This window comes from Astatotilapia calliptera, chromosome 14 (assembly GCF_900246225.1).
Source record: "Astatotilapia calliptera chromosome 14, fAstCal1.2, whole genome shotgun sequence".
In the NCBI taxonomy this organism is placed as follows: Eukaryota; Metazoa; Chordata; class Actinopteri; order Cichliformes; family Cichlidae; genus Astatotilapia; species Astatotilapia calliptera.
This window is the reverse complement of record NC_039315.1, coordinates 8,152,018-8,177,334: the sequence shown is the minus strand read 5'-3', so window position 1 is coordinate 8,177,334 and position 25,317 is coordinate 8,152,018. Positions and strand designations below refer to the sequence as shown.

The window sequence follows — 25,317 nt, the reverse complement described above, 5'->3', positions numbered from 1 at the left end:
CACGTTTGTGAGTGCGTGGAGCACGGGGGAGGCGGGGCCACGCAGCGGGTGCAAGTGAACGCAGCTGTGACTGCCTATGCTTAATGTGGCAATGTAGGCATTAGAAGACTGCAAGGATTGAGGCTAGAGAGGGAGGCACGAAGGCGATGACGTCTGCTAAGCAAAAATAGGAACAACTGGAAGCGAAAACAAACCACTCTGAGGAGCACAGGCGTCGGTGTGAGAAACTGACAGGACAGTCACACAGCCCCGGTGATTTACTGTGTGTGGCTGGTGCAGCTTAATTCATGACTTTACTTCACCTTAGTAAATACAAGCGAAAAGAAGAAGAAGAAGAAAACAATGAACTGACGTTAAAATACAAGGGCTGCACAATGAATCAAGCTCTGAATCAGTAAAGTCTTTCAGCAGTATCACCCCGTAAAAGATGAGTCACGCATGAAGGAGTCGAAGGACTTTTACATCTGTTAAAATTTCAAGCAACTGATGATTGGCTGGTAAATAGAGCACACACAGGAAAAGTGAAACTTACAATGTGTCATGCTTGTTGAGGTGAAAATGTACAATCAATCACAATGAAATGTGAGAGAAACAGGCATGAGTGAGTCTGCAGCTTCACAGATGTATGCAGACTCTATTTAATTAAACTAGTATCTGTTACTACCGCTCTGTCATCTAATACAGTGTTTCTTTTTCTTTATTTAATGCAGTATATTAAAGGATATAATTGCAGTCTGTGATATATTGCTTCAGACCGATGACATTTATGGCTTCTCATCTCTCTTGTCATTAGCAAATTAGGTTTAGAGGCTGAGACGATCCAAAGAGACCTGGTAAGTATCCAGCCAGACACATTGTAGCCCTGAAAAATGACTGTCATCATCGGTGGAAATGAGCCCGTCTCACACATCTTTTTACCTGCTCAACTCAATTTCTCAATCCTCCCTACCAGAACCTTTGTATTTAGTAAAAGATGGATGCTGAGGGTTATCGCATCTGTTATTTCCTAAGCCAGTATTACAAAAGCTAGAAACCCTCTGGGTATGTATAATTCTAAACACCTGGGTTAGTTCAACAAATTTCTCTTTTTTCTGGTTTGAAATAAATAAAAAAAACATCTTATGCGAGGAAGGAAACCTTAGATCAGCACATGGTGTCTAGATATGACAGGGTGATACAGTGATCTACACTAGGCTGGCATCACTGCCTACCCCTGTTCAATGAACATGCTGAAAGGGGAGAACAAGATAACAAAAGCTGAAAAGACCAATGTGTCATCCTTTTCTTTTCATATTTCCCAATGAAGAGCTTTCTTTTTCCCCAAAGCCTTTGCTTTTAAAAATCACACAGAAAAGCTGCCGTACATCCACTAACTGCTCGGGAGTTGAATAAGTCTGTGCTGCGATAAGTCGTTCACAAACAAACTACAATCTCCAGTGGCACTGTTTAGCTGGCAAAAGTGGAAACAAATAAATCCATGTTGAATTGCAATATTCTGCTCTTGTTTCTGCCTTTTTTATTTTTTTATTTTTAGCCGTATTTGATAAATGTTACAAACATGCGCTGCAGAGGCCTTAACGAACCATTTTCTGGACCATGTCGTCTTTATTCTCTCAACCCCTTCACTGTCTCAGGATTAACTTATCTCTCCTCCAGGCTGTACTTGGAAGCTAAATTCTGCATCCTTAACACTTTTTTTCTGTTTCCTCACAGGAAGAGTCCAGAAGCTAAACCCACGCCGTGATAAGTAGTGAGGTAAACTGTGTTATCCTGCATAGTGCCAAGGCGAAATTTGAAAGTGGATTCTTGAGTACATGGAGTGGAAAACTGCATGACTACAGATCTCTGTGCTGCACGATATGTATTATTCTTATAAAGAAAATATATATTTGAACTGCAAATTGATGATATTTAAACAGACTTAACTTATCATTCTTATTATGCCACCTTTGTGTCAAATAATACCGTTTAGCTGTTGCAAGTCACAATCTACTCTCTTCTGCACCATCTTTTATTGCTAATTGGCAGAAATATAAAACCCCCATATAGCAAGTTTTTTTCTTATATAATAATAAATATTTTATCTCATTTACTACAAACACATGTCTCACTTTAGAGCTGTCTCACAAACTAAAAAGCCAACATGCTGATGAGGATGTGCAGATTGTCATTTGAAGACGGTGTGTCATCTGCGAATGACAACTGATGATCCAGATGGAAGCAGAATGTAAAGTGTCGTGTTGACCTTATACATCAGTGTGTTTTCACATAATTAAATTTCCTTCTCTGTTGTGAGCTACCATCAGTTTTCTAATGAAATATACAGACATCTTAGCTGAGCAACTTTGGTGAGTCATTTTATTCATGGTTGTAGACTTAATGGCCATGTTAGAATACACTGAAATCATTGAACCCAATGGCTGTGTTGAATGTTAAAACTGTATATTTGCCAGCCATTATATCGCCAACATATGTTGCAGTAGTAATAGTAGTTAAAACGTGTGGTTAAAGTGTCTGAAATATTAAAACCAATTTAATCTAGATGGCATTCAAATTAATGCCAAACATTATTCAGGGAAATCTGATTTTTATTTATTTATTTATTTATTTATTTTTGATGAAAAAGATCTGAAACATGTTTACCCATTTATGCTTATCCAAATATCCATTCATTAAGTCTATCTGCTTATCGTTCAAAGAGATGTGTGGGTGTGGAGACCTTGATAGCTGAAATTCATAAATTATTAATCAATGACTGTTAAATGATTGAAGTGAAGTTACCTTCCCATAAACTCCTTACCTAAAGTGTCTCCACTTTGAACAACTGATTATCTGATATTGCAAAGATGATCAATTTATTGATTTCCCTGTATTGAAAAATCGTTCATATTTAAAACAGGTTGTTTTCAACAGTTACAGTTACCAGTTGACTCTCGCTTTTTTGACATGGACTGGGTTTGTATTTTTGTGATGAACACCATCTGCCTTTGAGTTTGAACACAACTGCCTGCAAAGCTTTGTAAGCAGCAACAAAGGGAAATGATAAAGCATAACAAAAAAAGCCCTTACTGAAGTACCCACCATATACAAACAGTATGTATTCAGCACTACTGGACCCCAGATGGTTGCTGGCCTCACACCGGTATGTGCCATTGTCTGTCTTGTTTAGCGTAGTGATGGTAAGTTCCCTTCCCTCCACAATCATACGCTCAATGTCTGGCAGCTCTCCTCCATCTTTAGACCACTCCACTGGCTCAGGTCTGGGAAAGAATTTGAGAAAATGTATTTAACTGCAACTGAATAAACTGCTGTGATAAAAAAAAAAAAAAACAATAACAAACCATAATGAATTTGATTTCACTTCAATTCATTTTCACAAGTCATCTCAAGGCACAAAACAAATTACATTTAGGTGCAATTTGCACTATTTGTGCTGATATGAAATTGAAGTTGTAAATGCTTTTCAACTTACATTGGGTTGCCTATGGAAACACACTCCAGTTTGAAGTATTGGCCTTCCTGTGGGATGATGAGTGAATGTGTGATCTCCAGATGGGGAGCATCTGCAAAGAGGAGACAAAAAAAGAAACACAAAAAAGTGGTTCTAACACAAAATGCAACAGTAGTTAGCTCTGTGCCTACTGAGCAGCTCTTAGCTATAGCCCATATCACTATTCTGTTTAGGCACTAATCCCTTACCTGCAAGATAATCCCATATTAATCCAGAACAAATGCAAGACTAAACCTGGACACATAACTGTAATCTCAATCCATGTATTTCGCTAATCTAAGCAATGCTAATCTACCCAGTTTTACAGGCTATGACCCCACTCACAGTGGACCTCCAGGACCTCGGTTGTCATGTAGGGTTTGGACAAAGACACATGCTCCACGCTGCAGGTGTAGGCAACGCCGTCATCCCGCTTGTCCACCTGGAACTGAAGGCTACTCCTCACTGTGAATGACTTTCCTGTAGCGTTCACCTCCTTAGTGCCTGTGGGGAATCAGAATATGCACCAGGGTGAAATGTACTTGTGAATTATTTATAGTTTTGGGGAGCAGTTCTAGCTTTTGAGCAAGACTTTTACAGGAAAATTATTTTGGAGAAAGAAGAAGAGCAAAACAAAAATCATCTTGTAAATCTGAAAAACTGTGAAAAAAAAAGAAAGAAATTTATTTCAAGATGTTGCTCTTCTGACATAGACAGCTGCAGTGTTGTTGTTGTTGTTTTTCTCTGCATCTCCTTTGAGGGAAAGAATCCTTAGCCTTTGAAAGTCAAGTCAAAGTAGAGTGAATAGTGAAGGGAGAGCAATATGAGAGTTGACTCGGTTGGTTGGGTGTGTTTGCTCCTCTAGGACCATCTCTCAGACATCCCAGCCAACACAAACAGGCATGCTCCCCCCTTCAGTAGTATGTGATAGATTTCCATAGTTTTAGTGACACTTCTTCTTTCTTTCTTTCTTTTTTGTCTTTTGTCATACCAAAACATTCGCCTTCAACTTATCTCAATTTGTTTTCATTTTTCCCCTGCCCTGTGATGTTGTCCTCATTAAGCTATGCCTTTTAACTTGTAATTGAAAGCCTTTCATTGCCGTTTGTGGCTACTCTCTTGTCAGCACTTAGTGTGGCACCTAGAATCTGCTGTACAAGGCTATTGGATCTAAACAAGACATTAGTTGACAATGGCCTCAGAAGGACTTTTCTTTGGAGATGCTCCCCCACTCACCCCTACCTCCTTGCATCCTCCTCACATTACATACTTCCAACCATCTCCCCCTGGACTGCCTGCCATCCACAGCAAACCAGAGTCAATCAATACATATGTGTGTGCTCACTCAGCTCCTTCAGAAACACACACCTACACACTGATATTGGTCTATTAAACACTAAAAGCTCCTTTCAGTGAAACCCAGATTACCCGTAGCATCATCATTTTGGGTTAATCTATTCTGTTTGTGCCACACTACTCCATTTTTCATGAAATGGTCTGACAAAATCCTAATGTACTGCAGAGTAGCCTACAAATGTTAAAAAGTCAAACTTCAAAACTGAAATTAATAACGCTAAGAATAAGAATGCAAAGCACAGAGCAACAGAGTGTATCATAAATGTCAAGATTTTGAAAAAAAAAATAAATCCAAGCATCACATAGGATTTGAGCAAAGAGGAAAGTCGGAGGCCTTACATTTGAGAGTCAGATGCCTTGGATTTTGCCCTGGAGTACAGGAGGGGAAAGGGAAGCGCCTCTGTGGCATTAAGCGCAAATCTCTCCAGCTTTTTCTCTCATTCGTCAAGTCGCCTACAGCATCAGGGTTGCAACAGAGGAACTGTCAGTCTCTTTTAAGGCGGCTGCTAGCATTGCCAGAGAACACGCTAAGGTAGCTTTCGTAAGAATGGGAATGTGCCCAATTGTGCTTGCTTTGAACAAGTACCCCAAGAGGCCAGTAAAGCTGTATTCAGGCAACTGGAGGCACTCCTGTAAGCACCACCTCAGTGTCTGTTTTAACAAGAAAGTGTGTCGGTGACAGGATTCTGGTGTTTTTCTCTGACCTTAACTGATTTGCTGAGGTATATCTTGGAAAATTAAAGGCAGATGAACCTTGAACTTGGACTGATTTTGTCTTTTACTCTGTGACTACTTTTCTCTATTTAATTGCTAATGAAGTAATTTATAGTACTAACTCAAATTCAGCTTTTTTGGGGGGCTTTTGGAGTCATCATTTTATTTTGGTGTTTTCCTTTCTTCATTCTCATTCATTCTCCAAAATACTTCTTTCACTTCACTGTCACAGCTGTAATAGAGGCCTGAGATGACCAGGTATTCTTGTCTCTCCAGCAACTCCCTCCAGTTCCTTCGGAGGGAGCTAGTGAGTCTCAGGCTAGCTGGGAGTTCTAATCCCTTCTGCACGTCTCACATTGTCCTTGGGGCCTCCACCCAAGTGGCTATTCCCGATCCAAGTACTTTCTTGGATCCGAGCCTTGTTGTAGCAGAAAGGCTTGTGTGGTCTAGTGATCCTCAGTAGTGGGTTGTTGGGAAATGTTCTTGGTGGTGTCTCCCATGACACACAGGCCTGGGGCCAATATATAGACTTAGACAAACTTTAGTAAACCTTTAAATAAAGGAAGAATTTAAACTTTGACCTTGCCTAGAACAGATAAACTGTGACATTCCTCCAGAGCCAAATGCTTGCTACCTGAGTTACCCATTTTGCTCAAGCTTAGGATAGCAGTAAATAAGCCCCAACAATGGAAATGTAGAGAAGCCATGTGTGCCCACCAACCAGAAGTAACATGTCCTTTTTTTCGTATACATTATATTCATTGACACTACACAGTTTAATACCCACTGATTGATTACGTGTTTGTAATGTAATTTCACCTTACAAACTCTGTGTGGAGTTTGGATGTTCTCCCTGTGCCTGTGTTGATTCCGTTATCATGCTCTGGCTTCCTCTTGCAGTCCAAAGACAAGCATGTTAGGTCAACTGGTGATTCTAAATTGGAGTAGGTGTGCGTTGGTGTCACTGAACTTCCTGTCTTAGGTGTAGTCTACACAAGTAGTGCTCCATGACAGCTGAGTCTGTTCTGTACTGGATTATCCCGGTGTAAATAAGTGTATAATGTGGCTGCACTACTGGATCAAAGATCAATCAACAATTGGCCAAACATGAGCATTCATCCATCCATCTGTACATCTAACCAAATTCAAATTCAAATTCAAATTTTATTTGTCACACACACACAACCATACACAGTATGACATGGGGGTGAAATGCTTGTAGCTGTACAATGCCCGACCATTAAATGACAGAAGAAAAGTTTTACAATATTTACAATTTACTACAAAAATTTACAAATTAACTTAGGAATTTACAGTAAAGAATGTGCAAATAGCAGAAGAGATTATAAAGATAAGGATTATAAATTATAGGAATTATAGGATTATAGGAAATGTGTGGTGGTGCGTGTGGTGACGTGTGTGAGAGTCCAGTCTTATAGTGACGTGTTTGGGAGAGTCCAGTCCTACACCTGGTTCAGGGCCCGAATAGCCTGGGGGAAGAAGCTCCTCCTCATTCTCTCTGTTTTGGCCTTAAGGGAGCGGAAGCGCTTCCCAGACCTCAACAGTGAGAAGAGTCCATTGTTGGGATGGGAGAGGTCCATCATAATCTTCCTAGCTTTGGACTTGCACCGCTTGGTGTAGATGGACAGCAGGTCAGGGAGCTCTGATTGAATGATGCGTTCTGCCGAGCGCACCACCCTTTGCAGATCTCGTCTGTCCTGCTTGGTGCTGTTCCCAAACCAGGTGCAGATGTTTGACATCAGGACGCTCTCGATGGTGCAGGAGTAGAAGTTCTTGAGCACCTTCAGTGGCAGATGGAAGTCTCTAAGTCTTCTGAGGAAGAAGAGACGCTGACGGGCTTTCTTAACCAGGGTGTTGATGTGACAGGACCATGACAGGTCCTGAGTGATGTGGACACCCAGGTATCGGAAACTGTCCACTCTCTCCACTGGCGTGCCACTGATGATGAGGGGTTTGTAATTCCTCGCCTGCTTTGTAGTGAAGTCCACGATCAGCTCCTTAGTCTTGCTGACGTTTAGGAGGAGGTTATTCTCCTGGCACCAGGTCTCCAGGTTCCTAATCTCCTCCAGGTAGGCCGTCTCGATGTTGTCGGAGATCAGGCCCACAACAGCAGTGTCGTCAGCAAACTTGACAATGGAGGTGGTGTCGGATGTGGCTACACAGTCACAAGTGTACAGTGAGTACAGCAGGGGGCTTAAAACACAGCCCTGAGGCACTCCAGTGCTGAGTGAGATGGAGGGGGAGACTTGTTTTCCTACCCTCACTGATTGGGGTCTGTCTGTGAGGAAGTTGAGGATCCACTGACACAGTGATGAGCTGAGTCCTAGATCCGTCAACTTGGTGAAAAGCTTAGAGGGAATTATTGTGTTGAATGCTGAACTGTAGTCCACGAACAGCATCCTAACATAACTCCCTCTGCCAGTGTCCAGGTGACTCAGGAATGTGTGGAGCAGGTGAGATATGGCATCGTCTGTGGAACGATTAGTCCGGTAAGCAAACTGAAGTGAGTCGATGGTGGGAGGAAGTGAAGAAGTGATGTGATCTCTCATCAGTCTTTCAAAACACTTCATCACAATTGAAGTCAGTGCTACTGGACGGTAGTCATTGTGGCAAGCGGGCTGTTGTTTCTTTGGAACAGGGACAATAATGGACTGTTTGAAGCACGTGGGAACCACAGCTTGGGCCAGGGAGAGGTTGAAGATCTCCGTGAACACCGGTGCTAGTTGATCAGCGCAGGCTCTAAGGACCCGGCCAGGGATTGCATCTGGTCCTGCTGCCTTCCTGGTGTTCACCCTCCTGAAGGTGTTCCTCACGGCATGCTCTGTGATGACGAATGCATTTTCTTCACTGGTGCACTCCGAGCGCGCACAGCCGTTTGTTGTTTTAATTGCTGCGGCGTCGAAGCGAGCATAAAACGTGTTCAGCTCATCAGCCAGTGAAGCATCGGCATTCATCATTGAAGATGATGAATGCTGAGTTAGGGTGAAATTAAGTTATAAAATTTATAGTTAAAATGCACAAATAACAAATACTGGCCACAAATCAGTCTGTAGTGATTGTTGGTTTTACTTTTAATACTTTTACTAATTACATTCCTTTTACAGATTATTTTGTCACACTGTGTGCAAGACATGCGCTAAAAATATTATTAGGTAGTTTATATATTGATGCATTCAGCTATTTAGTGAATAGCACAGAACATATAGACAGAATATAGGTAGTCTTACAAGAGGAGGAGTGAGACAGTAGCTGGAAATTGGCTGGGAAGGGCACTGCAGCCGGCTGACAGCCAGTGATCCTCTAGCTCAGAGTGTAAATTCTGAGTGACTGGGAATGTGAGGGTGTTATGCTGTATTTTGGTTCCACCACACAACTGGGATAATTAGCTAAGGAGCTCTGTCTTTAAATGAGATTTTAATCTAATCTAATATCATAAGTGATTAAAAATGTAAAAACACCAATTAATATTAAAATTGGGGCAAAAAAAAATGTAGCCTGTTCTCAAGTCATCTCTCTTTAGATGGGTAGGTATACGTACTATATCCTTTTACATTCTGACGAGCAGAGATGGGCAGCAACACATTACAAGTAATCTGATTACTTTTTCGAGTAATGAGTAATGTAAGGGATTACTACTTCAAAAAGTAATTAGATTACTGTTACTTTCCCGTAAGCACACTGCATTACTGCGTTACTAAACCGTTGTGATTTTGTTTGTGAGAGAGTCTCATGACAGTGACGTAAGCACATGTGACGTTAAAAAGTAAACTTCAAATCTGAACAAGCACCTAGCAAGCCGCCACGGGAATGTGAAATTCACAGAGAAACCCCCGGAATTCTCCACTGACATGACCGCTGCAAACCTCCATCGGCCCCACTCCTGCTAAACAGGTGAAAATAGCTTTAAGAGCGACAGGATTTTATTTGTTTTTTGCTGTGTTTTACTTGGGTCTATTTGAAAGAGTGAGTGTGAACACAAAACATTATTTTATTTTATATGCTGGAATATGCAGAAAATAGGTTTAAATGTTAAAGAATTTCTTCAAGTCAAAGACTGTTGCATATAATTATATTTTTGCTTAATGCAATGTGCATAAAATTAAAAGAGGCTTTTCATTCGATTCAATTTTATATGATGGATTATCCATAAAAAATAGAATTGGGCTGAAAGGTCTATTGCTTTATTACGTATTCAGGCTGTATATCATGTTTTTGAAAAGTAACTAAGTAATTAATTACTTTTGAAAATAAGTAATCAGTAAAGTAAGAGGACTAATCTTTTGGAGAAGCAATCAGTAATTAGTAATTAACTTGACCAACACTGGTAATGAGTAAAAAAGCAGTCAGGTCTAATGTTGGACTTAAGGAAAAGCACTGAAAATAACTCTAAACACTTTTCTTAAAACGTATCTTACTTTAGGCAGTGAGACACTGGCTATATAGGAAACATATTTCAGTATATGAAGCGACACACAGCCTTGATGGCCACAGGTATTAAAAAAATGGTAACTGCTTCCTTGTCAGAGCTCTTGTGAGATAATTGTGAGAGGAATGGGGAAAGTAGAGGAAAGGGGACAAAATGAATAAATAAATGACTAAAGGTGAAACTGATATGATAGATATACATTTCACTGTGTACTACTGGGATGTCAGCTTTTGTCAGTAAGACGATAGCACAATTATACAAATATATCCCTGATACCACAAGAAGGCTAGAAATTGCAATCCCTGCTCTTTCCTACAGTAACCGCTGCTGCAGACACTGTTTATATACTAAGAAAGGTATATGGATAAGAAATGAGTAAAACTTGCTCAACAAGAAGTGAGCACTAATTTAAAATAGAGGACAGAAATGTATTGTCGAACTGTACTGTAGGATAGCTGGACAATTTAAGTGTCTAATATGCCAAATAGAAAATTTCAATTTATCTCAAACCGCTGTGGAAAAAGGATAACTTTATGTATGCAAAGAGAGTAACAGTGGGTGGGGTTTTTTCTCAATAGATTACAATTTGAAGTCTAGCTGTCATTCAGCGACACAAGTAACTTGTATGACTCTATACTCTGTAAACAAATTATTTGACACTGGATGACAGTTGCATTTTGAGGTTTGTAATGCTGTGTGCCTCTAATATAAATTGTCGAAAAACAAATCATCAGAGCATGAAATAAATATGACATGTTTTTGCTATTACACCTTCTGTCGTCTTAGAGCTTTGTAGACTGGTCCCCCAGTGGGGATAGATTTGACTGACAGCAGACACTGGCGGCAATGATCTTCCACAGAAGAACCAATGGCAAAACATGCTGCTCCCACAACATACTCGCTAAAGAAAGCTTTAAAGCCACACCTACAAAAGACTTGGATCCAGAGCACTGATTGACATTCCCTGTCTTTGACACTTTGACATGGAAATGAAGTTTTTAAGTCAAGCCCTCCAGTCTCTGCTATGTTCTTTTTTTTTCTTTGACTTGGAGATGCAACGCTCCTGATGTGTTTGCCCAAGCGACTTAATAAAATCCACTGTATGCCAGTAAAACTAATAAAAGCACATTTGTATACAACATACCAGTTTGGGGCAGACTGGGGGCACAGGATCTTTTTTAGAGACGCGCAATTTCTACATATTTAAATGCCATTTTCTATATCACATATAAATAATGGGATTTTTTTCATTTTATCTTCACTTTATGCTTGCTTGTGAAACCCCGGTGAACAATAAGGTATTAAATTTTTATATCACAGCAAAAGGTATTATCCTGATATTTGCATGCATCACTCTTTGAACTCTGCTCGATTGCATTTTTATACTCGGCTTATGTGCACATGTCCATATATCCTAAGATTATATGCTTTAAGGCTTTAAGGATTTAATTGCATTCTAAAACATAAAGCACAAAAATATCATCTCATCTCTCACTGCATCTTGAGACGGACAGCAAGTCTGGTTGTGATGCTGTGTGCCAGCTCTCCACTAGCCTTTCAGGAATCTACGTGCATGTCATTTCAACAAGAAAACTTCATATCCCAGCCCCTCTCCCATCAATCATCATGCCATGTTGGCCAGACACAGACAGAACCACCAAGAAAAAGCTCTCTGGTGCAAATCTTCAATAAAGAGCAACTGTCACACTGAGCCTCCACAGCAGGCTCCATTACATTAAAGAGCTCCAAACAGCATATCTCAGCCATCAAATTGAGGAAAAACATTCCACTCCTATTTCTTAATGTTTTTGTCTTCCCTGTGCTTCTTAAAACCAGAAATAAGAAGGTGATAAAAGCTATACAACATAAAGTGCAGAGTTTCAAAGAGTTTGGAAAGCAGTGTACAAGAAAGTGAAAGCTTGTATGATTCTGTGGAACCACTGAAAACTAAACTGCTGGTTTATTGTAATCACTGCACATCATGGTTTACCATCTGATATTGCACTGTTTCAGTGGGGTAGTTGGATTAAATTAGGTATCTGCTCTTTCCAGGTTTGTATTGTTACACATTCTTGTGCCCTTCTTTACTGATTTTCCTTGCCAATCAATTAGCAAAAGACTGAAAAAGCTGAAATGCAATAGATCAATTCAGTCAATTATAACTTCTTTGTCTTAAAATCAAAATATACAGTAATTGTACAGTTTATGGAGGAGTCACTCAATCAAAAGAAGAAATTTAAAAGCTTGTGAAAATATGTTAGATATACTGTATAAAATATTCAGCAAAACACAAACATATGGGTTTCTAAAATTTTCTTTTTCTGTTTTATTTTATAGGAAACGGCATTTTCGGGAATTTTGTTTACTGAAGCCCAAGAAGAAACGTTAGATTTGACATTTTTATATTTTTTAAGAACTGTTGTATTGGATGCTGTTGCTTTTTATGAATCGACTGACTGAATGCATCTTTAATTTCATTTGTATGACAATGAACACTGAATGCAGAGATTTTTTTTATTTACAGTTAACTTTTAATTAGAATCAATAAAAGTTAGCTAGTGAACAGCTTCCAAGTACAATAGCATTGCTGATAATGCACCATGCAACTCACAGAACTATTGCAATACAGCCACGGGAAAAATGCATGAATATTTTAGCATAAAGAAATATAGCACCGGAGTGAGTTGACGGTAAGGACACCTACTAACAGATAGAAATGGACAGAGAGTACAATGAGAATACAATGGCTTCTTAAATCCACTCCACACACTTACCTTGGACCTCCTTGTCATTTAGGAACCATCGGATGGTAGCAGCTGGTTTGCTGCCTGATGTGGTGCACGTGAGAGTGACTACGTCCCCCTCCATTGCTGGCTTGGTAAAGCCTGTGATCTCTGGTCGTCCTGGCACTCCTGCAGTGCACAGAAATGTAAATCTACAATCTAACAACTAAAAAAATACTGTATGCACATTGAGTAATATCTCAGTGGGAATTCTAGGTGGATTTCTTCTAACAGCAACAAAAATAATTTATTTCAGATATCAATCTTTCTTTACAAGATAGTTTAACTTTATTATTACTATTTTTCATCTAGCAGACAATGTTACAGTCATGCAGTTTTTTAATGTCAGAACCTAAAAGCATGTGCAGGTGTTTATTTTCTGAGAAGTAATTCACCTATGGAGACTTCACCAAAATGCACATGCTCACCCAGAACAGTGAGAAAGGCCTTGGTGGTCCTGACAGGCATCGTGAAGAGCGAGCAAGTGTACAGTCCCTCGTCTGACAGGCTGACGTCATTGATTCGGATGGTGAGCTCCTGCGATGAGGCTCGAACTAGTTCAATTCTGTGATCCCTCAGAGCTATGCAAGAAAGGAGGACACAAAGAGTCATAGAGGGCAGAGGAAAGAAGACGTACAGTTAACTAATGAGCAAATGCGCACTGAATTTCAGTGAGGGCAGCAAACGTGTAGAGGTACTACGAAATTCAGATGACCTTTACCAGAACAAGGCAGAATACACTGTGCTTTCAGTTATTTCTAATAGTTGTCAAATGCTGCAAACACATACTGTGGCCAGTGGTTTGAAACATTTTCTTTTGATTTCCATTCTAGGCTGACAGGCTTATTCACATTCAACGAGAATACAGTAGGCATCCATGGGACGCACTGAAGCGTAGCGATAGAAAAAAAATACAATCTGAGATTAAAATATTTTGGAGGGTAATCATTTACACTTTTAGCAGCTGCCTCTGCTTGTGCTCAGAGACGTGCAACAGTTACAGTGCAAAAGGCAAAATTTTAATACTGACATGGACATGTTTTCAAATCTTTGCACTGATAGGACTGTGTTGTACACATGAGCAGTGACAAAAGCAATGGGTAGATCGCACCCTGACCAACCCATAGAAACATATCTATAGTTAAAAAGGTGATCTTGTTCATGTCATCTTCTATACAATTTCAAATTCAAAATCACCTGCTCCGACAAGCGACCAACCACAGAGGCCAGGAAGGAAAGTGCCCTTCATTGAATAAATTGCACATTCTTAATCCTCAGTCCCCCGAGGCTTGGCCAGCGCTTTCCCTGCACCCTTTTTCATTTGAAGCAATTTGAACTCTATTGAATTGTACTACACAGGCAAAACCTGGCAAAATGCAGCAGGAATAGGTGCTGATTAGGATTTAATCATTGTGACCAATGTAATGTGCTGCCCTATCAGATAAAGAGCAAATCTATATAAAAATCATTAATCACCAGTGTTATTTCCATTTGATTTTAGTGATAAACATACACAGCATACATGTGATACACAATTAAATTAGATTGGGTGAAGTGGTTATTAGGTTTACACAGGCATAGTTCATTATCAACAATGCTGTTCTTCAGCTTCAATTACAGCATATAATTTGATGATCATTATCGTGTAATCACACAAGCTAAAAAAACGAAAGAGGGAAAAAAAAGACATTGATGCCCCTAAGAAGTTTCTTACTAGAGACTTTTTGTAATCCAAGAATAAGGACTTGTGTAAATAAAAACAATCTTCAAGCAAGAATTAAAATTTAATAGCTTGCTGTCTGTGCCATCAGACAGCAAGCTTATTATGTGCTACAGGGCTTAATACAAACATTTGATAGTCTTACTGTAGCAAACAGCATCCTGAAACAAAGCTGCCTGATGTTCTTTGTAGTTAAGCATCCTCACTACAGAGCCTGAAAATGCCCAGAGGCTCTGGCAGAAAACAGCAAACCCTTTGGTGGATGGATACATTGGAGAGGTTATGGGGTCTAAGCATACACTGTACAGGAACTTGAAAGATATGGCAGTATGGGCTGGGAGGATCAAAGCTTTCAACAAGATGACATACAGTGCTAGTCTTCCCCTGGCCCATATCCCTCTATCTCTGCAACGCACTGAAGAAAGTCAGGAGAAACAGGCCAACTTTTCTTCTTAACCCCCCCGCTCCTTAAACATCTCTGAGATGACGATAAATGGTCTGCTGTTGTTATGTAAAAGGGAACTGGTCAGAGAAAGCTGGTGTTTTTTGGTTAAAGTTACGTCTAGCACACAATCTGGGTGTTTAAATACAGAATAATGTGTGGTTTACCACAGCAGCTACGATTAGTTTGAAATTATGTTTCTTCACGGGCGACAAGAATAATTAAAAGTGCTGATTCTCCATGGTGATTAGTTAGCCTCCTTCCAATCTGCACCATTAGCACCCTTAGAACTCCACAGTGGCTTATTTACACATATTTTCAACAAATGCAGTAACAATCATTTCTATTATACTCCAAGGGGGACTTTCTTTATATTTCTTTGGTAAACCACAATTTTGTTGGATTCTGACAATTAAATTTAAGACTGCTATTCGCAAAAATTACGTAGTGGAAATAAAACCAACCTCTTAACAAAGTCTGCTACTAAATAGATAGGCTATCAGTTTAAATACCAAACAGTGACCGAAGTACAGTACAGACCAGTGATAATTTCAAATGACATTTAAAGGACCAAGTTGGATACAGCTCATTTTCTGTATCTTCTGCACAACACCATATTACTATTCGGAATTGAAATATATCTAAATGTCAGTAGCCGAATTACTTGTTCTGATAGGCTGAACCCACGCAAAAGCTGCCAAACAACTTATAGTTGAATAAAAGATGGTCATGACTGATGCATTTTTGTTAGACATTCACTGGTACTACACAACACATGGGTCAATGACATATTGATAGAATGAGATGTACAAAGGTTTGAATAACCCAAAGACAGGGGTTATCTATTACTCAAACGGCATATGGCCAGGAAACCATACTACCAGAATCCAATCCAGGCTGGAGGCCTAGAATGTGGCCAGATCTGTCACAATCAGACCCAAATGCCAACGGCTGACAAAGCTTTTTTCCAGGTGCTTTAGGAAATCAATGTGATGAAAAGGTTCATTTCCCCCAAACCCTAGACAGCTCTTGCGCTGTTCATTCTGCTAAGGCACAAACATAAATCTGCACCCTGACCTTGTGTATGCTCCAGCCTTGCAGGATGGCAGCTTAATAGCATGGCAGCCGTACGTCTTCTGCGATGGAGGCCTTACCAAGGCTGTCTCAAATCAGTAAAATTGACACCCAAGTTCTCCCTCAGGGCAGGGAACGCTGTTGCTTTGCCCTTTTGATGCAAAGTAATGTTTGGCTCATTTCCCTGACAGTCCTTCGCACTACCAACCATACCAGTGGAAGACCAAAGTGAGGTCAATGGGCATAACCAAAGTTTTTGATATTTACTTTTAACAATCTAGGCATACTTTACTGAATATCACCTGCAGGTAATATGTTCCAAAAATGGTTTTAACACGTGAAACTATAACCTGATGCCCAGTTTTGACACACATAAGAAGAACAGGCGGTCTGGTTAGAATAGCAATGACCTTAAAAATAAAAGTGCCTCGAAGAGCAATCATCACATGGCGTTCACGTTTCCACAACACTGAGGGGTGTTAAAATGTTTTTAATTCAAAACAATTAAGTATCCACCGACAGTTCTGATTTTAAATGAGATTCCACATCTACTCATTAGTCTTGGAAGCTGATGGCTCCTGGGTTCAGCCAAAATATGTTACATGTGTACTGTTTCCCCATTTGGCCTTTTTTGAATGGCCTGTAACCACTTTGAGCTATTGCTGAAATGTGAAAGCACTAGCTCTCCTTAAGCGAGAACACAGGATCCTGGCAACTAACCCCTACCCGTTCTCCAGCCAGGGGCTCCACTCTTTGCAATTAGAGTGTGTTTGCTGCTAGCTGTGCACGCTCGGTGACTGTGTGGGCGAATCTGGATGTCTTCCAGGTCTATAGTGGTGCAGGCAGGGGGCTCTTTCCCACAACACATGTGGCTGCAATTAAGAAAAGGAAAGAGCCTTGTTCCAAAGGGCCATTGTCATTGCCCGTGCTTTCAAAGATCCCACAGAGCAGATGCTGCTCAAATTGGACTAATTTCCGGCACTTGAGGGAGCTAAGCAAAGAGGGAGGAATTTTTCCAGCAGCTATGTTGCGTACCTTCTTCATGCAGTGAATAATGAGATTTAATATATTTTTGTCCATTTCTCAACTAACTAGCTTTAACTTGATCGTACACTGTGGAATTTCCTCCATCTATGCTGTCAGTTTCTCCAGATTAAATCCTGACCAAAACAAGTACCAAGCAGGATTATATAATTGTAATAGTTTACAATGTAGTCTTTTCACTTCTTTCAGTTGGACCTTAAACTTCTAAGGGCCTTTAAATACAACAGATAATTACACTAAATACTTATAAGTTATACATGAGAGGTTTCATAGTACAGTGGTTTACATATTTAGCTAACAAATGAAAGTTCACTGGACTGAGACCAGGGGGAGGCTCAAATCCCTTTGAGGTTGCATCAGGTGTACCAAATCAAACATGTGGCACCATCTGCTGTGGTGACCCCTTGTGAATAAGGGAGCACCTGAAAGTAGCTTTTATACATTAGAGTGCAGTGTGGCACAGATCATCATTTAGTGCATAGAAGAGTAGCTGTGCACAGAAGTGATCCTAGCTGAGTGTAGAGTACCCTAATGGTAGATTCACATTTCAGTGAAGCTAGAGGTAAAGGAGTACACTTAAAAGCCCATTAGTCCCCAAAGAAATACATTAGTTGAGGCCATGAGGCACTTTTTAAATGTTTGCTGCCAATTACACTGGGAACAGCAAATCTATGCCTCGTCACATGTAAAAATTAGTTCCCCAAGAAGATTAGGAAAAATATTATGTGACATTTACATTTATGAAGTTAACATCGTGCTATGTTTTGATCTTTTACATCTTACTTAAATGTTTTTTGTTTGTATGTTTATGTCCTTTATTTTATCTTATAATTTAAGTCTATGAATGAAGTATACAGAACTACAGTCATAATAATTGTAATAGCAATAATGAGACTAATAATAATATGTAGTTCAACTGGAATTTTAAAGGTAAGTGTCACTCAGTTGCTGATAACAGACACACCATCAAATATGTGTTTTCTAGAAAGGAGGCTTAAATGGGCTTTCATTGGTGCTCACTCCAGTAATTGCATCCTTGGTAATTATCCTTCATTCTCTCAAGCTAATGAATGTTTTAATGCTCACATTAGAGCATTCATTTAGCACATAACAGCATTTTGATTACTACAAGCCAATTAAGATCAATTTTGCTTTGTGACCTTTATGATCCAGACTGAATGCCCCAATTAAATGTCATGAATGAAGAACCATGAACTTCTGAGAGATGGAACTGAAATGGGGAGAAGTCTTTAACAATCTGCTATGGCATGTATATGCCATATATTGCTCTACATTGCTCCACGCGCTGTAGATCAAATTAGCAATTTGCTATCTGCCTTTGACATGCAACCTGCAGCAGCTTTCCATTAATTGCATTATTCATATTTCCCATATCTGACAAAATATTCTGTTTCCATTCTGCATGCCTCACAGATGTCATTACCATTCTTTACAACCCTGCTGCTTACATTTATCCTTTTCTCACAGAAGCCAAAAGTGAAGTTAATCATAATGAAGACAGTAAAAGACAGCTCTGTTCTCATTTGCCCTGCTCAGGAATAGTAATTTTAAACTCCAGCAGCATATGAAAGGGATAATTCTACAAAAGACATATGGTCTAAATCAATTTTTTTTCATTGTGGCAACTCACCACAGAGCTGTTTGCTTTCAGTAACCACTAATCAGCCTAATAAATGAAGGATGCATTGGCCTAGCTATTAAGCCTATCTGTCTCCCTTGTCTCAGGTCTGTGGTTTGTCTGAATGCTGGTCTTTGCCTTAGTGTTGTCTGAAGCCTGTGAGGTGGCAACAATCAACCAAGACTCAGATGCTCATAATGGATGAGGAGGCGCATGCCAAAGAGCCAGCTGGCATGAAATAAGAAGAGGGCTGTGTTCAGCTTTAGACAAATATGCAGAGACAATCCAACACATATGGATCGGATGTGGAAATCTAGCAAGGTTAACAATCTCAAGGTTTCACTGAGCCTGTTATGGGACAGGATGAGATATCATCGGCTCTCTCGCCCATAATACATATCGCTTTAGTTGTGACCAATTGCACTGTCTCGTTCCTACCTGCAACCTAGGCCTTGTTTAATCTTTTATCCTTTTTGTAGGTTTGTCACACCATCGCTGTGTAGAGAAGTTTTAGTTTTTGCATGATGCACTGCTGGAATTGTGTTTCATTTAAGGAATCCCAGTGGGTTTATAATCTAATTATGCACTGTTGTGATCCTTCCTTTGCTGCATGTTGTTATTAAATCAGCCAAAGGTCAACTGGAGTATTCTTGGGATTAAGTACAATACTCACCATGAAATAATTAACAATAGTTGATTATTAAATGCTTTTTGTGACTGACATTTTTGTAATCATGCAAATCAAAATGTGAAAGTTGTGTGAGATGTTACAACAAAGAAAAATTATACAAAGTGCAACCACAGTTCCAGAGATCAAAGTTGTGGTTGCACTTTGTCTGATGGTCTCCTATACCAACAGCCCCTGATGGTTTCTTTCAAACCCCTTTGGCAAGGCAGTTGTAAAACTGCCAGGCCTCTATGAGTTACAGACACTCTGGGGAAAAACTGTGCATAATTAGTGCCATCATTAAAACAGTTATTATTTTTGCCCACTGTTAGGGTAGCGGCTAGTGGCCATAGCTAATAATAAAATGATAATGTTAATGTTGGCGTTAGGGTTATGAGTACTGCCGATCTGTAATGTGAAAAGACTATGTTCATTTAACTGGATAAGAAAAACTATTTTTTGTGTAAGAAGTGGAAGGTTTCTTGTAAAATCCCAGAGTAAAGCATTAACTAGCAACTAGACAGAGTTTAATACAGTACAGTAGTGATCATAGGTGTTTATTGTTCCAAATCTTTGCTATTTTTTGGCATGCTATCAAGTTTTTCATTCTAGTAACATAAAACCCAATTATCAGCCAAAAGATCTAAAAATGATGCACAAAACTGAAGCACAAGAGTGCATCCTTTAATGTGATCCCTTGTATTATAACACCAAATACAGCTTGCTCACATCTGCTTGTCGTCTAATAACAGTAAACCATGTTGGCAAGGGTGAACAGTTACAAATAACTTACCTTTACCATAGGAGTGGCTAATCAGAAAGCTGTGCCTTGGAAGATGTGTTTTTTTAAGTGAAGTATTTTTCCTGGCCATAACTGATGTAACTGAAACAAACAGTGTCAATAATAATTCCAAAGACATTGCACACACTACATATAGTTCTGTTAAACTGGAGTAGATTTATGATATTCAGTGTTTTTGAAAGACACAGAAATCCCTTTGTCCTTGGCTGTAATGCAGTTTTAAAAAAAATCTAATTTGTCAGACCTGAATTAAAATGGAACAAATTATAGCTCGGGCAAAGATCAGATTTTGTCTTACTTTACCCAGAAGCTGTAAAACTCAATTGAATATGGAATGTCAGGTTTTTTTTAGTTGTTTCACTTTACTCTGCTATAACTTCTCAAAGGAATTTAAAAGGTCATTTTAATACTCCTTTTCCTCTCGCACAATTTTAGATCAAACTCCAAACACATTCAGACACATGCCCTTATCTTTAATACCAAGCTTGAGGGAATGACCAAGAGTAGATTTCAAAAAATATGCCTCATAGCATCATTACTTCTATGTGTTATGCATCCAGAATCACACATAAAAGCGGTGAAAGCTGAATCGCCTTTGGATTACACATGCACAATGACAAACTCCCCCCATCCTCTCTGTGAAGAGAGAATAAAGGGAACTTGCATGAGCTTCAAATGGTTACATATGGCCATGTTGTCATGGATTCCCAAGAGGATTATAGTATGCAGAGGTGGACAGCACACAGAGACAACAAGCACAAAGGAAAGGAGATATCTATCAGAACATCAGGAAAAAAATAAAGCCATAAATCTAAACACTAGAAACAAGAAGGGCTACAAAAATCTAAATTACTCCGTGACAGCAGTCCACAAGCAGCTGTTCATGAGAGGGAGAGAACAGCTTGCCTCAAGCTCAACCAGTCTGTAGCTAGTTGTTGGACTGAAAGGTAGCATAAGGTTGAATTTAACATTTTTCATTGGCTCTACAACAAGGCACAACAAACGGCAGAAGAAGGACAGTTGCAGCCCTCTGCCAAGCAATTAACTGGTGATTTGGCACAGCAGAGATTTCTTCCCAGGTGTCCCACCCTGTTCGTCATATGAAGCCTGTGTCATTCCACGCCTCCAGTTTGTCCTGATAGCCTCACAGGCATCGTATTTGTTGTGCCAATAAGGCTTTTCATTTGGCTGTAGGAGATGAAGAGGAAGTGTTCCCACACTTAGCCCTGGCAACCTCTGCTGAATGGACTATATTCATTTTGTCATCCTTATTGCTCAGGAAAAGGATTCTGTCATCCAATATAAATTGTTACCCAAGAAGGGCAAAATGGCTCACACGTATTGTGCTCCCCAAGCTCTCCTTACATGCTTAAAGCAACAGCATTGCAGATTTACAAGTAGATGCAGCTCTGCACTCACAGAAGATAGGAACATATTATAGCCAGCTGGTTTCATTTATGTTAAATTAAAAAAAGAAGTTGATTCATCACGTCACATCGCTTGATAATAAAGTATTTTTCAGGTATGATCTGGTTCATTTGAAACTATAGGTGTCTAACAAGTCTAATAAAAGTCAAGTTGCAATGGAAATACAAGTCAAACGTGAAAATATAATTTTATTGATATAGCACCAAAAGACAACAACAGTTGCCTCAAGGTAAGAAAACAAAAATATCATTGTTGTCGTGTCACTATGCCATTGTGTTTAAAATGTTTTTATCAGAAATTGCAGTTTCCCATTTCCACAGGCTTAATAGCCGACTGGCATGCATGGCCACTGGGCCTAAACTAACGCCCCATCAAATATTATGAATTTCTACATTGTAAGATGTTTTATAAGCATGAGCTACAGCACTAGCTAATGTATATTATCAGCCAGCTGTTGCCCTTAACTGTTAATGATGCAGCCAGTCACACTGTGTAATCTAGGGAGGGAAAAAACATTTGCATTATGTGATGGAAAATATCAAAGTGACGTAATCAGAAACATTTAAAATCCATTCCAAATGATTTTTAAAGGCTTTTACCTTTGACATGTTAAAATACCACAACTGTTATTCTCTCCAAAAATACAGTTTGGCTCAAAGACCGGATCCTTTGGTCACATTTACACCATTCACATAAGAGTATCTGTTTAAGATTCAGTTAACTTTCATTTAATTGTATTTGGAAGTAATTTCATCTAATAAAACACCTTAGACCTCATTACTAAATCCAATCACTTGTGAGGGAGAAAGTATTTCTTCAATCCAGACTGTGACTCTCATTCTGCTGGTTCACTCTGGCATCTCTGCCTCTTATCAATTGTTATTCAAAGGGAAAGTTCATCTTCAATCACTGAACCAATGATATTGTATTAGCAGCTACACCATAAATGAAATGGGTAATATGCTGTGAGAAACACTGAAAGATGAACACCCCAGCCCTTCCATACCAGTCCAATGTTACTCCCTTTCACCCCAATTCCAATTTATCAACTCTGGACTTTTTGTCACCTTTAAATTGGATTTGGCTGGTGAGAGCACATTATAATTCATTCTGGCTGAGGCCGTGTTTCACAAGGTTGCAACACTGTACTTCCTTTCCAGAGTGACATACAAACAGCTATACAAATGTAGGGCAACTAAAATACTAATTAAGCCCAATCATCTTACAATCCACAGGCATTACTGTGCTGTAAACAACACTGTCAGTGTTTCATGATTACAAAAGTGCAATTCAAAAGCAGTCTATTTCTGCTTAGTTTGTGCCCTGGGACATCAATGGAGATACACATTCATTAATAGTCTCCTTCAACATTACGAGTGATGCATTTATTTCTTTCGTATCATTTTTTCCCCGTGTTCAGTCAAACAGCGTGCTTGCAGGCAGGGGCAATTTTGAATGCTCCAAATTAAAAAGAATTAATGAATAAGACTCTTGTAATATAATCTGCCTAAGACGTCTTTATCTCATTATCTAATCATCACAAGCATTTTCCCTGTAAGTATTACTTACCTTTTTTGTCCCCAAAGAAGAGAGTTTGTTGTGCAGGGTTTGACCACTGGAGGGAAGTGTTATCATTGTAATCCACACGACAGGTCATGTTGGCTATGGCCCCCTCCACCACCGTCACATTCTGAGTTATGGGGATCTGACCCAGGATACCTGTAGGATTATAAAACACAGTTTGAGGTCATGGTTGTGACATGAATAGATTGCTGTATTGGGCTAGTTTTTACTGTCCTTTCACAGAATCACATTAATGTACCATTTCAGGCTTGACACCTTGCAAACTTAATGTTCTGTCATATTGCCCAGTTCCATTAACGTCTTCATTACATCACAGTAAACCAAAGATAGCTTAATGGGAGCCTGGTTGTCATGGTCCCCAGCCTTTGACAGCTGTAGAAGACAGTGATTTTTTATCGTGGAAACAATGGTAGGTTTTAATCTCCCAAAGTGCTTTCCTTGCTTCCTTATTGCTGGGCTCTAATTGGTAGCATGGCCTAATTAGAGGTAGTCATGTTCTGCTGTAGAGTGTATAGCTGCAGCTGGGTGGTAAATTGACACATAATCCTAGACACCGTGGGCCTTCGATCCGAGTGACTGCCGTGCCCTGAAACAGCCGCTCGTCACAGTGTGTAGAAGACATCCAAATGAGGCCTAATCACTCAGCCTTGCTGGATTTTACCTTCTTATTCCACATTTGTACTTGTCGTCTCAGCATAGTCCCCTAATTACATTGCAGACGCATTTCTATCCCGCCTGTGTTTTATTGAACTCTGCCAAGCTTCAGAAACAGATGTCTAAAACAATACTCCTTCGTAGGGAATTGTGATAAGACAAAGTGTAGGCTAATATGAGCCTGAGCAGGCTATACCCTTAAAGGATAAATTGTGTTAAAGCAATAAAGCTTTCGAGTTCATGCTTGAAACTAATGTACCGCCTTTTCTTGGATACATTTCACTGTCTAAAAGCTAATCTTTGCACATTTTTTTCTCTTGATTTTACACGTCTGCTTTGGTTTCCATTAGTACAGTAATATGCCTGAATTTGAAGGTGACATTGTCTCTCCCAGGTACAGTTCACCACAGGGACATTTCAACTACGGGAGCAGCTGTCTGCCTCATTAGTCCAGCTCACACATGGGAGCAGAAGAGGCTGGGACAGCCATAGGTCTGTGGACCTTCCTTGACCTCGATTGTCCTGATGGAGACCATTGTCAGAAAGAGGTGAAGGTGAGGCTGACTATAAATAGTAATAGGAAAATATTCCAAATTACACACATTACATATACACCATATACATCAGCCACGGCAGTAAAATCACTGACAGGTGAGGTGAATAACACTGATAATGCTGTTGCAATGCAATGTTGTTATAGAAAACCTTAGTTGCTTGGATTCATGCGGATGTTAACTTGACGCATCCTGCATAAAGTCTGTTGCAGAAAAAGCAATGGCACATCAGTCTCCACCAGCAGTGCTTCACCCTCTAATCGACTGGATCTAAAGGTCCTGCTACCAATATTCCAGTGCTGAGACCACATGATACCCCCACAGCTCTTGTGTCCATTCCGATAGAAGAACCAGTTGTTTTAACAACAAGAAAGGGACCAACGCAATAGCACACATTTGCTGATTTTAATATTGTGGCAGTGGCTTTATTGATCAACTACCTGCTCACTGCTCAATCAGTAACACTTCTCAAAATGCATTTTTAAACGCTTTCTTTGATATTTGTACAGATTTATCATTTATTATTGGCTTTTATCATCTATTATTACTGTGTATTGCTGCATCATTTAATCTCATCATTATTATTATTATTGCTCAAATTACTAATGAAATGTGACTTAAAAATGCCATCATCACAATAATTCAAATGCAGCTGGGTAGGAAATGCTGATGCAAATACATTGTGTGGGGGGTACCATGTGGAGGTGTTGTTGTCAGTTTCTGCTTAGCTTTTTTTTTTCTTCATATAATCTCTTCGGTATCTTTGCTGCATGTCTCCAGAGTATACTGTTCACTATTCACAGAGAATGCTATAAAAATAGGTAAAAACCCAAACAGTAATAAATATCACTGTCAGTCCCTCAGGTTTTACCCCAGTTTGAGTAAAAAAAAACCCCTAAAATTTCTTTTAATTATGCCT

General features: G+C 39.5%; 1 protein-coding gene across 5 annotated transcripts in view; it reads right to left on the bottom strand.

Moving 5' to 3' along the window:
- The window catches only part of cadm2b (cell adhesion molecule 2b), a 147,934-nt gene that overhangs the window by 5,196 nt on the left and 117,421 nt on the right, over window positions 1-25,317 (bottom strand). For 3 of the 5 annotated variants that reach the window (XM_026191244.1, XM_026191245.1, XM_026191246.1), the window contains 6 exons: window positions 23,176-23,325; window positions 13,186-13,371; window positions 12,782-12,919; window positions 3,836-3,994; window positions 3,473-3,563; window positions 3,082-3,260 (listed from right to left, as the gene is read on the bottom strand). In XM_026191244.1, the coding sequence (XP_026047029.1) occupies window positions 3,082-3,260; window positions 3,473-3,563; window positions 3,836-3,994; window positions 12,782-12,919; window positions 13,186-13,371; window positions 23,176-23,325 (903 nt within the window). The remainder of the gene's footprint in view (window positions 1-3,081; window positions 3,261-3,472; window positions 3,564-3,835; window positions 3,995-12,781; window positions 12,920-13,185; window positions 13,372-23,175; window positions 23,326-25,317) is intronic. The other 2 variants (XM_026191247.1, XM_026191248.1) reach the window with 1 other exon arrangement.